The sequence below is a fragment of the Streptopelia decaocto genome (assembly GCF_964273445.1).
Source record: "Streptopelia decaocto genome assembly, chromosome: 18".
Lineage (NCBI taxonomy): Eukaryota > Metazoa > Chordata > Aves > Columbiformes > Columbidae > Streptopelia > Streptopelia decaocto.
Window position 1 is genome coordinate 8640987 of NC_138673.1, and position 22063 is coordinate 8663049.

Consider the following 22063-nt stretch of genomic DNA (forward strand, 5'->3'; position numbering starts at 1 on the left):
AAAGGAACAATTGCAAAATACTTATTTTTGTCCTGTAAATTACCACCATCCACAATGTTATTTTTACATTTAAAAAAATGCTGCTATGATTGTTTTCTAGCTAGCTTGTTAACTGTTGAGCATTGGATAATTTTACTTCAGTATCAGTTTAAAACCAGGCCAGAACTTGTAGCTTAGGTGTTGCACTAGACTCTGCTTTAATGGGTGGCACTGACTGGAGAATCTCCCGAGTTGCTCAGAGCTGAAGCTCCGGTCAAGAGTTCTCGCTGGTAATGGTGTAGGCTGGAGCCGGGTGTTGAGAAGAGTCTGTGTGCGCAGGTGAAACTCATCCCTATGGGTAGCCCAGTGCTTAATAGAGTATTGTGGAAATGCATCTATGATACATTATTTAAGATACAAACACTGCATGTGACCCACTGCAGGTCTCTAATGACACGAGTACTGTTACGTAAGGAAACTCATCAGCTTCACTCTGGAAGTGTTGACAGGTTTCAGGCCAGCACTACTGTGGAACATGACTGTTCTGACCAAAGTCTCTTTTATCTGTCTGTGTGCTTTTCGTTTTTTCTCCTCTATTTTTTTTTTTTTTTTCACCTATTCCTGCTTAATGTAGAGCCCTGGCTTACCCAGTATGTTTTACAACTGCATATACGAGCTGGTCTTTCATAAGACTGGGTGTCCAGCCTTCTGAGCCTCCATGCACGTGCCTCTTGCCCGTAACGCTTCAGTTTGCTGTACCTACTGAACTTCCTCATTGCCTTTCATTGAAAAAATTCAGAGGAACTTGAAATCTTGGAGGTGCTGTTTTCATGCTGAAACTTCTGACTTGCTGTTGGAGTAAATCTTGAGAGAGGAAACATTGATATTGGTCCAGAACTGTTTTAGCGTATTCCAGGCCGTTCATAGGATGTCCTCAGGGACTCAAGAATACAATTTCTTGAACTGTGCCTGACCTACATTGTCCGGGAAGCTCGTCATACAGGTGTTGCACAACACTTGCAAGTTTGCAGTTGCTGCTTGGCCAAAGTGTTCAACGGCAGCTGTGTTCATCAAAAGGCAGGCGGTGGTTATGAATGGGAAAGTTCTTGCAAGTCTACTATTGAAAGTTGCTTTTAATGAGAAGACTGGCAGTCAGCACTACATGTAGTATGACGCTAGTTCCCTATGAGTCCACTGCTGCAGGTCAGAAAATGGTCGAGTAACTGGACAAAGGTTGTCCCCCTCTCCAGTTTCAGCCCCACTGTGCTCTGTGTTGTGCTGTCCAAGGCACACGGGTGTTATCTCTGTGTCAGCATCATGGCTGGTGACATGGGAGTGAGGAGTTACAGGCTCCAGCAGCCCTGCGCTGTGTGCTGCTCACTGTCTTGTCTCTTGGGTACATAGTACAGTGGGCTTTGTACCCGTAATTTGGCCTGAAGATCTAGTCTGGGCCTGTGAGGTCTGGGAAGCAGTTAGCTGATGAGGACTAAGCAAGCTTTCTGGGTGTTTACTGAGTGAAGTCTTAACAAAACATGCAGTCAGGCTTCAGGTCTTGTTTGTGTCCCATTGCATTGCTCTGAAATCTCAGTAGCTGCAGATACGTCGGCTGTTATCTGTGCGTTGTCTGTTGTAGATGTCTGCCTTGCCACAAACGAACATCAGCATCGCACTGTGGAGAAGCTTTTTCCTTGGGAGTTTTCAAGGAGAAACTTGATTCCTGTGCTATCAAAATTACCAGACTTGTGTTATAAAACTTTATAGCGCTACTTCTTTCTTTTTAAGTAGCCATGAGGAAACAGTCTACTGGGCAAGTAGTGGGAGGTCAGAGTTCAGTATGTTGAATAATTGCGAATCTGGCTGCTCCTGTCCAGGTTTTAGGGATTCCATAAGTTGATGCCTTGGTGTACTTGAGGGTAAAAGTAAAACGAGTGCTTGCAGGTGCGCGGAGCTTTTCTGAGGTGACGGGTTTCTGATGAATAAGAAGCAACCAGACAAATTAGCAGGTGGTGAACTGTGATTGCCATTTAATTTCACCACACTACCCTGAAATATGTAAAAATAGAACTTGCATCAGGCACACCTCTGTACTGGTGTGACTTAAGGCATTAATAAATACTCTTCTGCACCTAAATATATTTTTTTAAAAGGAAGTTATTCTGTAGACTTGTCTAGACAGTACAGAAAACAATCAGCTCGTGCCGTGCAGTTGATGCTGAGACAGAACCGCCCTTCTAAATGAGGAAAAGGGTTCTGGTATCTATTGGTCCTTGATGGAAGAAACCTGAATGGCAGCTCTGCTGTTCTGGTGTGGTGGTGCTTGGGTGGCCTCAGAATCATAACGAGCTGTGCCACAGAGCTAACGGAATAAAACTGGACAGCCAAGGCATCATAGAATACAGCTTAGAAATTTGCTACTTCACTATCAATGACAAAAAACAAAATGTTTCCATGGATTGTGCTGCTAGCGAGACAGTTTAATATAACCTAAACCACTAAATCTCTGCTATAACAGCATTAGTTTGAAGCAGTTAAGTCCTTTGTTGATATTTTTAGGCAGGGGCCACAGGACTGCTGTGCCTCCTGATGTTTTTGGTGGGCTGCCTGTCCCCTGCTGCTTAGCGGGTCTGAATTCCTAAAACTAGAGAGCTTGGAGCATTCATACAGAGGGAAAAGCTGTAACAAAGGATGCTGCGAAGAGCTGAAGTGAATCGAGGAGTGTGTGTGTGTGTCAACTAATTGGATAGGAACAATTAGTTAAGCGGTTGATAAGCTGTTTCTTTTGGCGTCCCTCACAGCAGGTACTCAAGTCTTGGTGGCCATGCTCATTAGCACTTCGTGCTGGGGCTGTGATGATTTAACTGAAGATACGTAGGAGCAGCCAGTGGTTCTGAGCTCAAGTTTTGGCAAGTGTGGTCTAGACTGACCTGTAACAGTCACTCGGTGTGGCTGTGGCTGCTGAGACTGGATGGCTACCTCAGCCTATGGAGGGTGAGGCAGAAAATAGGAAGGATATAGAAACAGAGCTCTTGAACATCGTAGAGGTCTCTTATCTGTTGAAAACATAACTTCCTAGCCTGTCACAAGCTGTAACTCTTACCTTGCACTGGTAAACATGAAGGACTTTGGAGCTGTTGACTGGCCCTGGGACTCCGGTGTTACAGAACTGCAGGCAGTAGCTCTAACAGATTGGCACAGATATAAATACTTTGTGTGGTGTCAGTTTTGTGTTTAAGTTTCACGTATGCAATTAAAGAATGGCTGAAATATAGCCTGGTGCCTGCCTTGTTCAGTCAAAGCCCAGTAAAGCAGGGCCTTACAATGGAGCTGATGTGACTCGCTGCACTTCAAGGAGCTCTGCTCTTCTCCAAGGACTGGGAATATTTCTGTTCCCTGGCATTTCCCAGCTACGTGATTTCTCGACGCATGTAGATAAGGAGTCTCTGGACAGAGACTGAGCAGCTGCTTGTGGCTCCAAGAACAGTGGTTATATCCTGTCGAGGTGAAATGCGCGCTCAGCAGTTCTGCGCCCTTCCTCGTAGGCAAGGAGAAATTATTTGACAGCTAAGCAAAATGTCACACGAAAGCGAGTGTTCCAGGAAGGGGTCAACAAAGAGACTCTTGTCAGCAGTTTTACCATTCAGTTTGATGTCAAACATGCGTGTAATACAAGAGCTTTTCTGGGTAAGTTACCAGGGATGTACTTGAATTATCTTCCAGTCAAAAATAATTTTACTAATCAGACTTCTACTTACCACGTTATAATGATTCACCTCTCAGGTAAATGTTGACATAGAATTTGATGGTTCAGTACAGCTTGCAATTGACTGAAGTATCCAACCTCGAATTAAATGAATCCTTCAAGGCAATGTCTCTGAACAGAGTTGCTGCTGTCTCTGGCGGCTGCTTTCATGGTTCCACTCTAATGGAGCAGCTATTTCGCAGAACGCTTTCTTTTCAACACGCTTTCAGGAGACTGGTGTAACTGAACTTACCAACAAGTGCTGGTGTAAAATAACTTGAACTGTAAATGGATTGCCCAAGCACAGCTAGCGAGTTCTGCTTTCGTATCTGCTTGAAAGCCAAGGAAGTGGTTTTCATAGTATAATGCAGGAGTATCTTATTCCTTCTTTTTTTGCCAAGCCTTTAAACTTGTTCCTGAATTGGTGGAAGGTAGCGGACCTTAAATGTGCAATATTAAATGTTTGGGTTTTTTTCCTCTATGGTAAGAGAAGGGGTAGAAAAATCTGCCGTAAGCCTCTGTACTCCTTTAGTTGTAGGATAAATTTAGGAGTGTGCACATAGAATAGTATTGACGTTTTCATAATAAAAGCCTCCGAATAAATACCTGCTGTCATGTCCTCTAATAGCAATCTTAGTCTCTGTTTACTTTGCTCAGCTTTACAGACACTCCTGCCTCGCTCACCTGAACTTTAGCCTCCTGAGGGAAGGAAATAACCTATAGTACAGGGACGGATCTATACTCTGAAGAGTTCTATGCATCAGGTTTGAGTGCAGCTGACAGAAGTTACCATCGGCCTTTGCAGCTGAGCAAAGCAAGTGGCATTCTTGGCTGGTGACACTTGTGTGATCAAAGCCAGAGACTGTCATGGTCAGAATCAATGTCCTGTCTTGGTGCTTGAAGCAGACTTGGGTCTGTTGAGATTAAAAGATGAAATGTTGGCAAAAAGAGCTTGTGTACTTAAAGACCTCACTGATGGTCATACCTCCATCAGAAAGCTTCTCCAGGCTTCAGAGCTCCACTGCTAATCTAAATCTTTTCAAAGACATATCTAACCATTGGAAGTGGATTTATGTTTAAAAAGGACTGCATCTTCTGCTGATAACTAGGGTTGGATACCTCAGACATGACACCTAGCAGATGGCAGTTAGATCATGATTAAGATGATTAAGTCTTGCCATATCTAAGCAACTTTGATTCTGTGGTTATGTCTAGACCTCCCTGAGAGGTCTGCCATCTGCTAGGACTTGCTGCTTCGGTTTGTTCTGTTGACAACGTTGGAGTACAGTGCTGTGATTTACTGCCAGGCGGAGTACTTGGCACTCTGGAACTACACTCCTCTACCAAATTAACAAGGAAACTGGTTGCTTGATAAATGGCTTTGCACTTGTTAAGGTTGCAGCCCTAGCAAAAAGAAACGCCACATTCTCTTAAGTCTCTCCAGCTCTACCAGATGAAACTCTTCCATCTTCAAACCTTGTCTGTGTGCAGGGGTGTGCCGGGGTTGCGTTCAGCCCAGCCCGTGTGGAAATACCAGGTGGACCTGGAGTGCACTACCCAAAGAGAGGTGTGAAAGGGAGGATATAGATCATCCATTGAAGTGTCTTTTGGGAGGCTGGTTCTGCTAACTTGGTGTGCCACAGCTTAGATGTTACTTGTTCCCTGCATGTGCTGAGAGCCCGAGCAAAGGGAAGTGTAGTAAAACACCCTGTTTATCAGAAACCGTGAGGAGGCAGGAATGGAGCAGCTGGGGCGTGGTTGTCTCGGAGCTCACACAGAGCACGGCTGATAAGAGCTTGGTGTTTTGCTTCAAATGAGTACAGTAGTACTCAAATGGCTTTGAAGGTCTCACCCTTCTTGGGGGACCTTGGGCTTGAAGTTTAAACAGTGTCCCAGAAAGAAAATGGCTGAAGTATTAGGAGCGATAACTCCTCAGGCAGTAGAAAACTGATCTTGAGTTTTTAAGGGGTATCCACTGGGTATCTGTATGTGGGGTCAACTAACCATTCTGTATTTCCACTGTTAAAAATGGAATAAACTTTGTTTTGCTACTGACAACCTAATATACTAGCCTGTTGCAAACACAGTTAAGTGATATTGTAACTAAACTGTGTTTAGTTGCAAGCCATGTTTAAAGCTAAGCGTGCAGAGGTTTACAGAAGCGGACTGGCTCAGCAGAAGAGGAGGTGGTTTATCGGGTTCTTCTGTCTGTGGATGAGCCATTTCTGATTGCAATAGTGTCCATCTCATATTTGTTAGCTCTGCCTCCTGGGTGCTGTGCAGCCATGGTGCTGGACAGGACTAGGCTAATTGCTAGACAGGTAGCTTTTTTTAACTCTGCAGGGATAAAGATAAAGCTCAGACGCTTCACGTGTGATGTTAAGCTTGAAACAGTGATAGCTGCCAAGCTCAGTAGAGTGAGTGAAGGCTCTGGAAGCAAAGCTGGTGAGAGTGAGCCCTGAAGCCGCAGCTCCAGCACAGCTGCTGGAGAAGGCAAGTTCAATGTGCCTTAAGCCATGTGAGGGGTTCAAAAGCTGAGTTCTCAAAGCCGTAGGTTGTAAATGGACCTTGAAGATGAGATACCAAGTGCTTGAATGCTGCAGGGCTTCTTCAGAAAGCCTGCTGGGCTGAAATGGAGTTGGACAAGAACTTGTGTGACATGATGTTATTGGGTAGTATGGTTATATTGTCACAAAGATATGTGAAGCTTCGTTATCTCTTGCGACTTTCACAGAAAGCTGTTTGCGGCTATACTAAGATCGTAACAATGCTAAACCTTTTTTTTCCCCTTCCAGCTCCAAAATCTGGGAATCAACCCAGCGAACATCGGGTTCAGCACTCTGACAATGGAGTCTGACAAATTCATCTGCATAAGAGAGAAAGTAGGAGAACAGGCTCAAGTGGTGATCATTGACATGAATGATCCCAGCAACCCTATTCGACGACCGATTTCAGCAGACAGTGCTATCATGAACCCTGCCAGTAAAGTCATTGCATTAAAAGGTATGAAGTCTTGATAAAGAAATGTTTGCAGTGGATGGAGAGCTTTCTGGTTGACTGACTTAAGTCTCTCAGGCAATTTATGTGGGATGATCCCTCACCAAACTTCCACAGCTTAATGGGAACTTAAGTTTTATGTGTTTTTCAGTTCTTCTGAAGGCAACTGGGCTGTAAGTTTCAGTTAAGGCTTCCCTCTATTTGCTGATCATTAGGATGAGTTTTTTGCCTCATTAAGAATGCTTACAGCTTCTGAGCTGTGAGAACTGGAGGGAGAGCTCAGGCTAGAGGTTCCAGAAGTATCTTGAAGTCTGGAATCATCGCAGGGGGAAGTGAGACCTGATCTCTTAAGTGTGTGAGGTCTATTAACTAAGCCTCTCTTTACAGAGAGGAAAACTAAGACTGGGAAGGAGGGTAAATATTGCTGAAGGCCTCAGTCTGGCCTTGCTGGAAGAGGCTGGTGCACCAGTTTGTGCATATTTATTGTATCAGTCAGCGATAAGAAAAGTAAAACTATGCAAGGAAGACCTGTGGAGTGGATAAAGCACAAGGTCAGCTAACTTGGTATCTCTGGTGATACAGAGAGCAAGCATTCCTCTGGAGTCTCCAGAAATGTTGATCTCTTTCCCAAGAGGCCCAAGAATCTCAAATAATGTCACTGTATAAATGCATATATTGCTGATGGAAAGATTTATATGTGTTCAATGTCATTTAAGTTTGACTTTAATACTGTGCTACTATTTTGTCACAACTTTAATGCTTTCTTGTGTGTGCAGATGGTGAGTTATTTCAATTGACTGTACTAGTTCCTGTCCTGTCTTATGAAAAGAGAAAGCAGAACCAAATGGCTCAGATCTACAGTGCACATGGCTGAACAGTGGTTTTAAGCAACTGAAAGCCTAAAATTCTGAGGTTTTTTTGTGCCCTCCCAAACAAGGGAATCCTTAAGATTCAGAAAATGAATCCACTCAAGAACTTGAAGTGTACTTAAGCTATCACGATCTTGATATTATGCTTTTTATAAACAGGACTGACCCCTTTAGGTCTAGATTTTGCCCCTTAATATGCCTTACATAGCATGTAGGACACCTGCTACTTGAATGTCATGTCCCTTGACTCTAAAGCTCCAACTGCACTAGAGATGGAAACAAACTGCTGGTCTGTAGCCTGAGTAACGCTGCCGTAGACAGTCTGCTCCGAGGGTGGGAGAAACTCCTGAACCTGCATCTTACGTCAATAGCTGAACTAACAGTGGCTTCTGATTAAACCAGTGCTTGGTGAGTGAAGGCACTTGCCCACATGGCATCGTGACTTCAGCAAGCTGAGTTACAGTTAGGAACTGTAACAGATATTCTGACTTGCACCTAGTTTCACGTGATCTTTAATATTCCTCCTGGGCTATGAGAACATGTGCTTCAATAGCTGTCTCCTAAAACGAGTAGAAGCTGGTCAGAACCTTCCTTCTCACCAGGAAGAAATAATTTTGTATATGCCACGGGATTGTTAAGACTCTGGTACAAATGACTGCAGGTCGCTGTTCAGGATGTATTTATGGGCCATTCTGTGTAATTAGGAGAGTTTTTCCTCCTATCTTCTAGAGCTTGTGTTGGTCACTAGATTCCTTTCCTTGTGCAGTTTCTGTTAGTCTGTTTTGCAGCCAGTAGCTCTGTGTATCTCATTAGTGCAGCCCAAGGGTTTTGGTTACTGAGCCTGAATTATGAAAGCCCTCTGCCAACTTGACCATTTCCATGTTTTGCTTGTTTTTATACTTAAAACAGATGTGGAAATAGTTTTTAATGACCCTAGCGTAGCTCTCCCCACAACTTTCAAGAGACTCAGCATTGTTGTAAAATCGTTTTGATGTACATGAAGTATTGTACAACTCTTTCGTGTAGCTGAAGCTCTTGGCTCCTACCAAGTTGTTTTCCACATCTGTTTGGTGGCTCAGTAGTGGCAAATTGGTAAAATTAGCCCTAGGAGTGTGGTCTGGTTAAAAGTAATAGCTGATCACTAAAGGTACTAACAGTATGTGACAGCATTTTCTTGAAGTCATGAGGGTTTAATGTCATAGTGCTTGAAGTAACAAGTGAAAACTGCAACCTGGCTAACAATGTTGTGTTCTCTAGCTGGAAAAACGCTTCAAATATTTAACATTGAAATGAAGAGCAAAATGAAGGCTCACACAATGACAGATGATGTCACCTTCTGGAAGTGGATCTCTCTGAATACCGTTGCCCTTGTAACGGATAATGCCGTCTACCACTGGAGCATGGAGGGGGAGTCCCAGCCTGTGAAAATGTTTGATCGGCATTCTAGTCTTGCTGGCTGCCAGATCATCAACTACCGCACGGATGCCAAGCAGAAGTGGCTGCTGCTGACTGGCATATCTGCACAGGTACTCGGGAGCCTACCATGAAAATCCCAGAGCTTGACTCCTTTCCTTCTTCTATAGGAGCAGGACTGATATGTTTTTCTTTCCTGAAAACATTGTTTAGAGTGTAAATGCTTGTCTTGATCTTCAAATAAGAAACTTAAGAGTAACTGCAAATCTACAGTAATGGTATGAACACTAGTACAAGTGTGAAATGATGCTTTTGCAAGAGAAAGCATGGCATGGTACTTTGGCTTGATATGACAATGTATTTACCAACACTAACTTAAATGAAATTACTGGCCAGGTAGCTGTTTCTGACTCTTGTTCTGTCTTGTCTAGCAAAATCGTGTTGTGGGAGCAATGCAGCTATATTCTGTCGATAGAAAAGTGTCACAGCCAATCGAGGGACACGCAGCGAGCTTCGCACAGTTCAAGATGGAGGGAAATGCTGAAGAATCCACTCTCTTCTGTTTTGCAGTAAGAGGGCAAGCTGGGGGTAAGGTAAGACTTGGTTCTAAACATGTTGTAACTTTTAGTGACTCACCTTGGTTATCTGCTTCCAGGAGATCAAGGGGTTTAATGCACCAAGTTGCCTTTAGGAAAAAAAACGAAGGTCTATGTGTCAGTCTGGATGCTATATGTCTAATGTGTGTGAAAGCTCGTGCATACAGAGCTTCGTAGCAGGGACTACTTGATGCAGCAGGAGTCTGTTTTGTGTCGTGAAGTAAGGTGGCGTGTCATGATGAGTCTAATTAGCTCCTTGAAACACGTGACACTTAGCTTCCTAGGCTAAGCTTAAGGGAAAAGCTATTGTAGTCTGTCTTTGCTGATTCTCGGTATCAGGCTTAATTTATTTCCAAATTATTGAATGAAAACCAAAAACCACTAGTGTTACAATGCTATCTAGTGGTCTAATATTAACACTGGAATTAATGTGAGTTACTTTGTGGCAGCTAAAAGTAAAACCAAAGCTGGATTCCAAGAAACATCTTCAGAACTGTCTCTGTAGAATGCTAACCAACTTGATAGAGTACATACAAAGCGGCCTAGGAGAAGCCTTAAACATCTAAGTACCTGGGGTAACTACAGATCATGCTCAACCATTTCCCTCATCTATGGTACATGAACACGGTATGCCACATCTTTAGCCAGTGAAAACATTTAGGAAGACTGACTTAGTTTATCTTTGCAGCAAAAGAATTGCCGTATCTTCATTGTTGAATCTATAGTTACATAAATTAAACACAAGTACCAGCAGACTAATCTTATCTGTTGCACAGCTGCATATCATTGAAGTTGGCACACCACCGACTGGGAATCAGCCCTTCCCAAAGAAAGCAGTGGATGTCTTCTTTCCTCCTGAAGCACAAAACGACTTTCCTGTTGCCATGCAGGTACGACAACCGCAAACCAGAACACGAGAACAAGTCTGTAGCGTCTCTTGGTGGATGTGACTGCAAAGGGGCACTGGAAGCCAGGTGGTCAATATATTGACCTGAGCTTGGCACTAAACTGGTGTGACTTCTGTTCTTGCTTCAGTAGTGTTAAAGTAGAGACTGAAGCAGCTTGTTTTTATTTGTGGAAGAAATATCTGTATATATTTAACTTTGAAGCTCTTAAAACATAATTCTGTTTTGATAGTACTCAAGTATTAAGTAAAAATAGACGAGCACTTCTAGTTGTCCTGAAGTGGCACAGCTAACTGCTGACTCTTAAAAGCAGTTACTCATTTTACCCAGTACCAAATTTAATTAATCTATTCGTGTTTTGCAGATCAGCGACAAGCATGATGTGGTGTTTCTCATAACAAAATATGGCTATATCCACTTGTATGACCTGGAAACTGGCACCTGTATCTACATGAACAGAATCAGTGGAGAGACCATATTTGTTACTGCGCAGCATGAAGCAACAGCTGGAATTATTGGAGTAAACAGAAAGGGACAGGTAAGGAAGCCTGGCCTGGAAACCACCTTTTTTACCTAATCCCACTGACCCTTAGTGATACACTACACTGTTCACATTCATGTCTAAAGGTTTTCCGATATTCACAAGACAGAATAATAGAATGAGGAATGTGGTAGGATCGGATAGTTGAACAGGAGTGCAGCTTGTCTGGCTTCTGGTTTCTTCTACAGCTCAGGTTCTGGTTGCATCATTTTGGTAATTTTGTCATGGCAGTCAGTGATCTAAACACTGCCCTGCTGTTGAGGACAGAACTAGAATATTCTGTTCTTCTTGGGGCAGATTATCAAAAAGCTTTCTGTATATGCCATAGCTTTCCTCTTAGGGGTTAGCTGACCCCTTGGCTTGCTTCTTATATTTGAACTAACTTTAAACTTCCTTGATGATTTATTCAGGTGCTCTCAGTGTGTGTGGAAGAAGAGAATATTATTCCTTATATCACGAATGTGCTGCAGAATCCTGACCTAGCTTTACGAATGGCTGTTCGCAACAACCTGGCAGGTGCCGAGGAACTCTTTGCCCGGAAATTCAACGCACTGTTCGCACAAGGGAACTATTCCGAGGCAGCAAAAGTGGCAGCTAATGCTCCAAAGGTAATGGATCAATATTCAGAGTAGTGCTGAGCTCTACTGGCTTAAACTTCTTGCTTCAGGAAAGCTCACTGAATTGCCTAAGTGGCAAGACCAGAATTGTCGCTACTTCTGTCCTCGTGTAGTAATAATTAATGTACCTGTGAAGAACCTGTACTCAGTGTGCTGAGAGTACTGACTGTTTTCTGGATGCTCTCAAAGCTTTACGATTAAAGAAGTTCTCTATGAAAAGACAGCCTCTGTGTGAGGCTGCACCTGGAAACAGGACAAAAAGGACAGACCAAGAGCAGAGATAATGCCAAGTTCAGATGAGAGGAACTTGCTTGTGTGGCAAAGGTGTCTTAATTCTGTAGGGCAGTCCTCTGAACTTATATCTGCGTTGTTACTGAAACAAGTCTAATAGGCTACTGTTGTGCGTTTTCTGCCAAAATGTCTCAAAGGCAATGACTGAGCTGATGTTCAGCTCTGCTGCTGCTGACTTATTCTGGGCTGGCAAAACATAATGTTGCTGCAGCAAGCATTTCTAACTTCAGCTTTCTGGAGAAACTCTTGCCAAGCCACAATAGCAGAACAAAACTAGAACGTGTCTCTATTTCTGTCAGGGAATCCTGCGTACTCCAGACACCATACGGCGGTTCCAGAGTGTTCCAGCTCAGCCAGGGCAGACTTCCCCTTTACTCCAGTATTTCGGCATTCTGCTTGACCAGGGGCAGCTGAATAAGTACGAGTCACTGGAGCTGTGCAGACCGGTGCTTCAGCAGGGACGCAAACAGCTCTTGGAAAAATGGTTGAAAGAAGATAAGGTAAATTTGGGGTAGATACCTTTAGAGCCTGGGGAGGATGGCACATAACTGCTTGGCAGGCAAACTCACTGGGCAACTCAATGTGCTGGTGTGATCAGGCAGCTGAGCAATAGGTGTTTCCTCTACATGAAACTATAACCCATGTTACTTCAAGAGAACTGATCAAGTACTCAAAGAGCTTCACTCTACTTAACATTACAACAAAGTGACCTTAGTACAGGAAGCTGCTGAGCTGCTGCCATTCTTTACCAAACCATTTCAGGCTTCTTTGGATACTGACTTGCATGTACTTTGAGCTATGGTTACATAGCTGTCATTAGCTGAAGAAGAAACATAGTGATACGATGTATCACCTAATTCTTTTTAGCTCTACAAATGCATTTCTGGGTCCTGTAGATGCGCATAAGGAGCAGAGCCCACTAGGTCACTGCTGAAAGAGTTAATGCTATCGAGCTAGGCCTCAATTTTTTTTTTTTTTTTTTAAAAGAAGCCCAAAAGGAAGACAAATGAGGAAGAAGGTAGTAATGCATTTCAGCATGACACTGTCAGGGCGTACTGACTGTATTTATATCTTTGAAAACAGCTGGAGTGCTCAGAGGAGCTGGGAGACCTTGTGAAATCTGTAGATCCTACGCTAGCACTTAGTGTCTATCTGAGAGCCAACGTTCCAAACAAAGTCATCCAGTGTTTTGCTGAAACAGGACAAGTCCAGAAGATTGTTTTGTATGCTAAGAAGGTAAGAGGAAATGAAGTTGTCCTATCAGTCTTGTGTTTAAGAATAACTGGTATATGTTCCAAAGTAGCTAAAAGTAGTTATGGGGAAATCTGAGAGCCTGTGTAGTACCTGCTTTGGCCTAAGGTGGTGTTACGAATATTACTGCTAGAATTTGTACATGTATCCTTTCATACTTCCTTGTGTAGCCTTTTCCAAATGAGGAAATCCTGGCTGGGTTGTGTAAGATGCTGACTGTAGCTTTTACTGAGCTCTGTATTTAACAAGACGTGTTCTTGCTGAGTTTTTACTCTTCATTATCTCTTCAGGTTGGATATACTCCTGACTGGATTTTTTTGCTGAGGAATGTGATGAGAATCAGCCCTGATCAAGGACAGCAGTTTGCCCAAATGCTTGTTCAAGATGAAGAGCCTCTTGCAGACATAACACAAGTAAATAATTCTATTGCTATGAAATGTTAACTTATACTTTCACCATCAGAGAAAGATTTTGAAATACCAGTTCAGATTTACTTTACTGGGACAATATTGTTTCTTGTCTAGTTTTAAGAACACTAAAAAAAGCTTAGTGCAGTGCCAGGATAAACAGTTTAGCATTGGAAGCTACACTCACTGTTACTTTGTTTAAATATGCTTCCAGTTTATAATCTACAACCTATTTTTTTTTTTCCAGATTGTGGATGTCTTTATGGAGTATAATTTAATTCAGCAATGTACAGCCTTCTTGCTGGATGCACTGAAGAATAATCGTCCCTCGGAAGGTCCCCTGCAAACACGTTTACTCGAGATGAACCTCATGCACGCCCCTCAGGTCCGCTCTCAGGGTTCTGTTGGATCAGGCTTGTCTGTAACTAGACCAGCCACTACATTTTGGTCCATATCAAATGCAAGTGATAGTATTTATGAACTAATTGGAGCTTTTCAATACTCATTCTAGGTTGCAGATGCCATCCTGGGAAACCAAATGTTCACTCACTATGACCGGGCTCACATAGCTCAGCTGTGTGAGAAAGCTGGTTTGCTGCAGAGAGCACTTGAACACTTCACGGACCTGTATGACATCAAGCGTGCTGTAGTTCACACTCATCTTCTCAATCCTGAGGTATGAGAAAAATATCCTGAATCTAGCAAAAGTCAGGCCATTAATAATGGCTTTCAACATTTGGCTTCAGAGTGTGGAGTGTTCCACTTGGGTCTAAAATGGCTTATGTGTCTTTGCAGTGGTTAGTGAATTATTTTGGTTCCTTATCAGTCGAAGATTCTCTGGAGTGTCTGCGTGCTATGCTGTCTGCTAACATTCGTCAGAACCTGCAGATCTGTGTCCAGGTAGCTTCAAAATACCATGAACAACTGTCAACACAGTCACTTATTGAGCTGTTTGAGTCCTTCAAGAGCTTCGAAGGTAAGTTAAGTTCATGCTCTTGCCTCTAGCAAAAGAAGCCAGTGATCATCTCATCACACATTGAATTTGAAGGACTGTCTATCTGCTGAAATTTAGAAAGCCATATTTGTCTAAAAGGTACCTAGGTCAGGCTTCAAGACAGCTCTGAGGCCTAAACCTTAAAGTTCCCATGTTAAGGGGAGCACCAGCATTCAGTGTTGCATGGTTTGGTTTTCTGAAATGCTAACAAAAAACGTGGAGCTGTAGCCAAGCTAAAAACTTAACTGAAGAAGGTTCTGGCCTTTTTCCTTTGTCCAAAATGCTTATCTTAAATTTGTGTAGCCTTTGGCTTTGGGGCTTTTTTGTACTTCTCGACAAGACTAACTGTGTATAGTCTCGTCAGTGCTGTGGTACGTTAGTGGTCAAAACTCTGCAGGTGTGTGGCTGAACAGTATCTTGCTGAGCTTTAAAGAAAACCTCCTTAAAGACTGAGAACACAGCATCATCTTGGACTCTGGAAATTTGGGGAGTGGTTAGTGGAATACAATGCTATTGTACATGAGTTTCTTGTATAGGCAGCCTATGTGTTTTTAAAAACAATCTGAATTTTCACATAAGTGACATTGCAGTCATGTGTCTAGGGGAAGGCCCATCTAATTAATGGGGAACAACAGCAGGCTCAACTTGGCTAGGACAGTTTGTAAGCTTCTGCAGTAGTCAGATGCAAATTTTCATGTAATTGTAACTTCGAAGGCTTGATTAAAGGCTAATATTAATCCAACTCGAGTGCTTTAGCAGAATAACATCCTGACTGTTTCCCTCGAGGTTTGTTTTATTTCCTGGGCTCTATTGTAAACTTCAGCCAGGATCCAGATGTGCACTTCAAGTATATTCAAGCCGCATGCAAGACAGGACAAATTAAAGAAGTGGAAAGAATCTGCAGGGAAAGTAACTGTTATGATCCAGAACGTGTTAAAAACTTCCTCAAGGTAATGTTTGGGTAGCACTGGACTGTCTTGGCCTGTTTGGGGTTCTGATAAAACATAGCGTGTGTCACTGGTGAAATGAGGGAGGTCTGTGAAAATAGAGGTGAGCCTTAAAGATCCATCTGTCCTGTTAAACCAGAGGTACCTGGTATGTTGGCAGTGCCTCCTGATAGAGCCTGGAACAATATCTGAAAAATGGAGAACCTGTCAGATAAGTTCCTTGCTGCTCTTCGTAAGGTTAACCTGGGTACTTTTAAACTATATTGATAGCACCAGCTCATCTAGAACTTGTTACAGATGTCTGCTATAAAGTAGAAAACAGGTAACTTGAAGGTTGAGAACAACCCTAATGGCAAATGAGTTCATAACTTAATGCTTATTTACAGTGTAATCAGCTTCAAGTGAGTAACTACAGAAACAACAAATGAGTAGTGTGATTCTATAAATGCTGTAAGAGATCAGGGTTGATTTATCCCCACCTACTGAAATTTCATGCAGGTGAGTTGCAGTTTAGCTCTGCTAGGGTGTGCCAGGCGCTGCAAATATATGCTGACTGTTACTGTGAGGATTCGGAGCATTGCTGAAACACTTCTGAAGAGTGGAGAAAGATGATGTGCTCCAAGTTCAGGCTCTGTAGTCTGTTGTTAGTGCTGAGCTTATTGACAAACGTAACATTGCTAGAAATATCTGAGAAACAGTGTGGGAGGGGAAAACTTTATCTGGGAACATTTCCTGCCTTCGTGTTTGTTGGTTACGTAGCATAGTCTTAGATTTTGCTGATCGTATCTGAAGGTGGCAAAGCCCTACAAATGAGAATTCTATAAAAATAACCTGGTGTCACTGAGGTGTAAGGTATGTAAATTGATCTAGCCACCTAAGATAAGTTATCAAGCTGTCCAATTCCTGATGAAAGCTATTGTTTTTTGTGCTGTTCCATGTCTGGAATGTGCAGGACATGTACCAGGTAAATCTCCCAGTACAGGCCTCCCTGTGTAAAGTCCTTAAGTGTAATTTAAATGTAGGATTATATTCTGGGATGTGCATGTTAGAATAAGCGATCTGAAGTATGCATCCGGAATACTGTCTGCCATGTAGACTAAGCTTCTGTACTTGTAATCATTATGATCTTATGTTGAAAGTTGGAATGCTTTTAGATAACTAATCTCATTAGCAATTTAAGTAGTACTGCTACTAGCTTGATTCATACTGTTCTCTAAATCCATAGTTAGAAGGTATCACAAGACCCATGACAGTTGAAGTCAATTCTGTGTGTGTTTTACATTATGATCCACAACTTAATCTTGTCTTGGTTAAATTCTGTTTGAAATCCCAGAGTGCTAATCCTGCACACCAAACACCAGTGGCAACTAAAAATGCTGTCTATAGCTTAGGCTTGGTATAGTTGTACTGTGTTGTAAAACTTTGTACACTCTGCCCTGCAAAGGAGCAGGATTAAACTTCAGAAAGCTTCTTGCTGTAGGCCCCAAAGTGGCTGTGAGTACTGCTACTTGCTCCATATTGCGAACAATTAGTTGAAAAATAAGGTGTCATTATTTGGTTGACTGTTCAATTTTGGCTTTCCAAATTCAGGTGCTTTAACATTTTTTGTAACTATCTGCTTAAGTCTGAAGAAAAAAAATCCCCAAGTTACTGAAGCTCTTCTCTTTGTAGGAAGCTAAACTCACTGACCAGTTGCCACTCATCATTGTATGTGATCGCTTTGACTTTGTCCACGACTTGGTGCTGTACTTGTATAGAAATAATCTCCAAAAATATATTGAGATTTATGTACAGAAGGTAAGTTACAACTTGTCACTTGGCTTTAATGAGTCAAACTGATCTGTCTTTCTGGTGTTCAACTACAGCCATTGTATTGTTAAGTATTCTGCAAACAGCCACGTACTTGAGACTGACATTGCAATACCTATCAGTGGCCTCTGCTAAGTTAGTGCTTATGTCAGATCTCTTATTTATTCTTCAGTCAAGCTGAGCAGTAACCTATGCTAATGTGTCTCCTGAAGGAGGAAAAGCTTGGTAGAATAACTTTGGAGTTCTTAGGGTGATTTAAACTTCCAGCATTTTAGGGAGAGGAAGTTCTCCTTTCTGTGTCCTGCAAGGACAAACTGGCTTGCTCAGGAGCTCTTCCCATGGGGACAGTGCATGAGTGAGTCATTGAACCATGTTGTGAGCACCTGCTGACTGAAGAATTGCTTCTCAAGCTTGTCCAGAACCTCAGGAAGCTGGAAGTCAAGTCAGGAAGATGAGATTAATCTTAGCAAGCAGCCTTCACATGTACTTCTAGGGATAAGTATTGACTTGTCTCTACTGCATGACAACACGCTGACTTCTTTAAATGATCCTGTTTAGGTGAATCCAAGCCGTCTGCCTGTTGTTATCGGGGGACTGCTTGATGTGGATTGCTCTGAAGATGTGATAAAGAACCTTATCCTTGTAGTGAGAGGTCAATTTTCGACTGATGAGCTTGTTGCAGAGGTTGAGAAAAGAAACAGGTATTAAACTTGTACAAATCTCTTAACATGGCCAGACTGGTAATGGTTCACTGCTCATCCACCAGTGCATGTCCTCGGTACAGAGCTCAAGCTGGGACTGATGTATAACAAGAAGCTACTATGGGCTGAGCAAGCAGCAAAAGTCTGCTTTACTTCTTGGCTGATGTGGGGACCTCCCTTGAGCGGCCTCCAAATAACGAGTTGTTGGCATATGAAGTTCTTCATAGTGTCAGAAAGTTGTACCATTATAATAACCAGAACACGGGTCAAAAAGGAGTACTGTAACTCTGGTTACTGACTCTTGCCTACACTGAAGCTGGTTTCTGTAGCGAAGAAATTGTGCAAGCGGATACTTAATTATTCACTCAGCCCCTCTAATATGAAAACCACTTCCTTCTAGGCTGAAGCTGCTTCTGCCCTGGCTGGAAGCAAGAATCCATGAGGGGTGTGAGGAGCCCGCAACTCATAATGCACTGGCCAAAATCTACATTGATAGTAACAACAACCCAGAAAGATTCCTGCGTGAGAATCCTTATTATGATAGTCGCGTTGTTGGCAAGTACTGTGAGAAGAGAGACCCTCACCTGGCCTGCGTGGCTTACGAGCGTGGACAGTGCGATTTGGAACTTATTAATGTATGTATGCCAATGCAGCAGACTCATGGGTTAAGTTTTAGCCTGAGTATCATGGGATAGATATTCAGGTTTACGACTGACAAAAGTATTTATTTCCTAAAAAGTATTAAGCTAGGAACTGGTCACTTCTAATAGAGCAGGTTTAATCTCCCTCTGCAGCTTAATGAGAAATGGGAGGGTCCCCTGGACATCCTAGAATGGGAGGCTAATAAAAGTGCCAAAGCCTGAGATGTCTAGTCTACATGTCGGGGTTATTTAATGTTGCGATAACATTAGCTCTGTAGTCTCAATAGCTGCGACTTCACTTTAAATAAACTTCTGCCTTTCACTAGGTGTGCAATGAGAACTCCCTCTTCAAAAGTCTTTCCCGCTACTTAGTTCGTCGTAAAGACCCTGAGCTGTGGGCCAGCGTCCTGCTGGAAAGCAACCCTTACAGGAGACCACTGATTGACCAGGTACAGCTGACAAAACATTAAAAACAGTTGCTGGCCTAACTTGACTTGCTAGTCCCTGACTTAACTGGTTTGTCAATGTCTTGACTCTTCCTACAGGTTGTGCAGACTGCACTGTCTGAGACACAGGACCCTGAGGAAGTCTCTGTTACTGTGAAGGCTTTCATGACCGCAGATCTTCCTAATGAGCTCATCGAACTGCTGGAGAAAATAGTTCTTGATAACTCCGTGTTCAGTGAGCACAGGTGTGTGAAGTCTAAATTAAATCACAGGAAACTTGAAATTATACCTCGTACAGGTGTTAAATTGCTGTACTGTGGAACAGCAAATAAACTAATACCTTCTCCAGAGGGGAGGGTGAATTTTTTGATCGTTAGTTGATATGTATCAATATTTTCTTTCGCTATTTAGGAATCTGCAGAACCTTCTCATTCTGACAGCTATTAAGGCTGATCGCACCCGTGTCATGGAATACATCAATCGCCTGGATAACTACGATGCTCCAGACATAGCCAACATAGCTATCAGCAATGAGCTTTTCGAGGAGGCATTTGCTATCTTCAGGAAGTTTGATGTCAACACATCAGCTGTGCAGGTATTTTTAAAATCTCAGCCTGTAATAACTCCTTGTGACATGTGCGTCCTCACGCAGGGACTTTGCTGTTAACTTGTGACTTCAGTACTTGACACCAATCAGCAAAGCGACCAGAGCTGCTCAGTGTCTTGTCTTATGAAGTTGAACATACATTGTGTGTCGAACCCTCTAGTGAGTGAAATTTCATAAGCCTAAAATCACTCACACTATGTGGGTTGTATAGAGTAGTCCATGTTTTAAAAGCAGCTGTGGATCCATTGAAGGACTAACATAAAACACAGCTCAGTGTCTTGTAAAACTGACCTTTGCAGACAGTGGCTGATCATGGTAATCCTTTTCTTAGGTATTAATAGAGCACATTGGAAACCTGGATCGTGCATATGAATTTGCTGAACGCTGCAATGAGCCTGCTGTGTGGAGTCAGCTGGCTAAAGCACAGCTTCAGAAGGGGATGGTGAAAGAAGCAATTGATTCATATATTAAAGCAGATGATCCTTCCTCATACATGGAAGTTGTTCAAGCTGCCAATGCCAGTGGTATGATTAAGTTTTATTTAAACCTTTGCTGCTGATGTTGTTCAGCTCTTTTCTGTGGCCTGTTGCTCAAAATGCAATTCTGCCAAACCTGTCTCTTGATGCAAGCAGAGGAATCTGGTGAAAGAGAATGGGAAATATATTTGCAGATAATTGGTCTTATAACTACCTTTAGCTGGCTGGAAACTTCTGTCAGAGCAGTTCCTACTCAGGAGGTCTTTGCATGAAGTTAAATACCAAGGTTTATTTAGTTAGGCCCATTGTAAGGTGACTTTATTAATGTATAATAGCATATTGTGTTCTCAGTGGTTGGAAATAATCATTCTGGACTCTGTTTTATAGGAAACTGGGAAGAACTGGTGAAGTATCTCCAGATGGCACGCAAGAAGGCCCGGGAATCATATGTGGAAACGGAATTAATCTTTGCTCTTGCTAAAACAAACCGTCTAGCAGAGCTAGAGGAGTTCATAAACGGACCCAACAATGCACATATCCAGCAAGTGAGTAAGATGGGGTTTTGGTTTTGCTGAATCGCAGCAGCAGCAGAGCGCTACGTATTTTCTGTAAGCCCTTGACTGAAAAGCTGCAAGAATAACCTGGTTCTGCTCTCCTGTAGGTTGGCGATCGCTGTTACGATGAAAAGATGTATGAAGCAGCTAAGCTGTTGTATAACAATGTGTCCAACTTTGGCCGTTTAGCCTCGACTTTAGTTCACCTAGGTGAATACCAGGCAGCTGTGGACGGTGCTCGGAAGGCAAACAGCACTCGCACATGGAAAGAGGTAAACTTCCCAGCTGAACTAGTTTAAGGGGCTTGAAAGCTGCAGCTTCTTCACAAGTTTGGATTATAAGCAATAACGCAATTGTCTATTCCAGGTCTGCTTCGCTTGTGTCGATGGAAAAGAGTTCCGTCTGGCCCAGATGTGTGGTCTCCATATTGTAGTGCATGCTGATGAGTTGGAAGAGCTAATTAACTATTACCAGGTAATTAACTGACTCCTGTTGAACAGTGAAAGTCTAAATTATTTTGTGGAAACTCTGTCCAAACCTGGAAGTTTAGCGCCAGGTCGGTTCCTAATGTGAAACATCTCTAATTGTCCATATCTCTTAGGATCGTGGCTACTTTGAAGAGCTGATAACGATGTTGGAAGCAGCACTTGGACTGGAGCGAGCACACATGGGGATGTTTACAGAGCTAGCAATTCTCTACTCCAAATTCAAGCCGCAGAAGATGAGGGAGCACTTGGAGCTGTTCTGGTCCAGAGTCAACATCCCCAAGGTGAAAGTCTGAGGCCTTAAATGTAACTTACAACCCACCTACCGGGACTGTATGTACTGTAGCTTTTGCAATAGCATCTCTTCAGATTATTAATGTACGTTAACTGGAATTTCTAATATGCCTTTTGCTCAGGTTTTGAGAGCTGCAGAACAAGCCCATCTCTGGGCTGAACTGGTGTTCTTGTATGATAAGTATGAAGAATATGATAACGCCATAATCACAATGATGAGTCACCCAACAGATGCCTGGAAAGAAGGCCAGTTCAAAGATATCATCACTAAGGTATTACTCTTTTAGTGAAAGGAGGTAAATTTCTTGCTGTGTGCACTTCAGTTCTCTTCCTTCACTAGTAGAACTGTTTAAAATTTGAAGTTCTTGATGTTGCCATGTAATTTCAAAGCTAGTCAACTGCAGTAACTAAAGAGATTTCTAGAGACAAGAATGAGTCTTGGATGGGTGGCTCAATTGTGCTGGAATATCTAAGGTTCTGTCTGTCTTTCATTTGGATTCCTCC

At 42.6% G+C, this 22063-nt stretch overlaps 1 protein-coding gene across 1 annotated transcript in view; it reads left to right on the plus strand.

Moving 5' to 3' along the window:
* Window positions 1-22063, plus strand: part of CLTC (clathrin heavy chain) — a 30386-nt gene that overhangs the window by 1565 nt on the left and 6758 nt on the right. Inside the window, exons 2-26 of the mRNA XM_082068704.1 lie at window positions 6514-6721; window positions 8842-9110; window positions 9429-9590; window positions 10370-10483; window positions 10863-11036; window positions 11450-11647; window positions 12247-12447; window positions 13031-13183; window positions 13489-13611; window positions 13853-13990; window positions 14117-14281; window positions 14401-14581; window positions 15386-15549; window positions 17218-17343; window positions 17914-18056; window positions 18457-18691; window positions 19024-19146; window positions 19243-19388; window positions 19555-19738; window positions 20082-20274; window positions 20614-20771; window positions 20888-21052; window positions 21147-21254; window positions 21382-21549; window positions 21682-21831. Of these exons, the coding sequence (XP_081924830.1) occupies window positions 6514-6721; window positions 8842-9110; window positions 9429-9590; window positions 10370-10483; window positions 10863-11036; window positions 11450-11647; window positions 12247-12447; window positions 13031-13183; window positions 13489-13611; window positions 13853-13990; window positions 14117-14281; window positions 14401-14581; window positions 15386-15549; window positions 17218-17343; window positions 17914-18056; window positions 18457-18691; window positions 19024-19146; window positions 19243-19388; window positions 19555-19738; window positions 20082-20274; window positions 20614-20771; window positions 20888-21052; window positions 21147-21254; window positions 21382-21549; window positions 21682-21831 (4149 nt within the window). The remainder of the gene's footprint in view (window positions 1-6513; window positions 6722-8841; window positions 9111-9428; window positions 9591-10369; window positions 10484-10862; window positions 11037-11449; window positions 11648-12246; window positions 12448-13030; window positions 13184-13488; window positions 13612-13852; window positions 13991-14116; window positions 14282-14400; window positions 14582-15385; window positions 15550-17217; window positions 17344-17913; window positions 18057-18456; window positions 18692-19023; window positions 19147-19242; window positions 19389-19554; window positions 19739-20081; window positions 20275-20613; window positions 20772-20887; window positions 21053-21146; window positions 21255-21381; window positions 21550-21681; window positions 21832-22063) is intronic.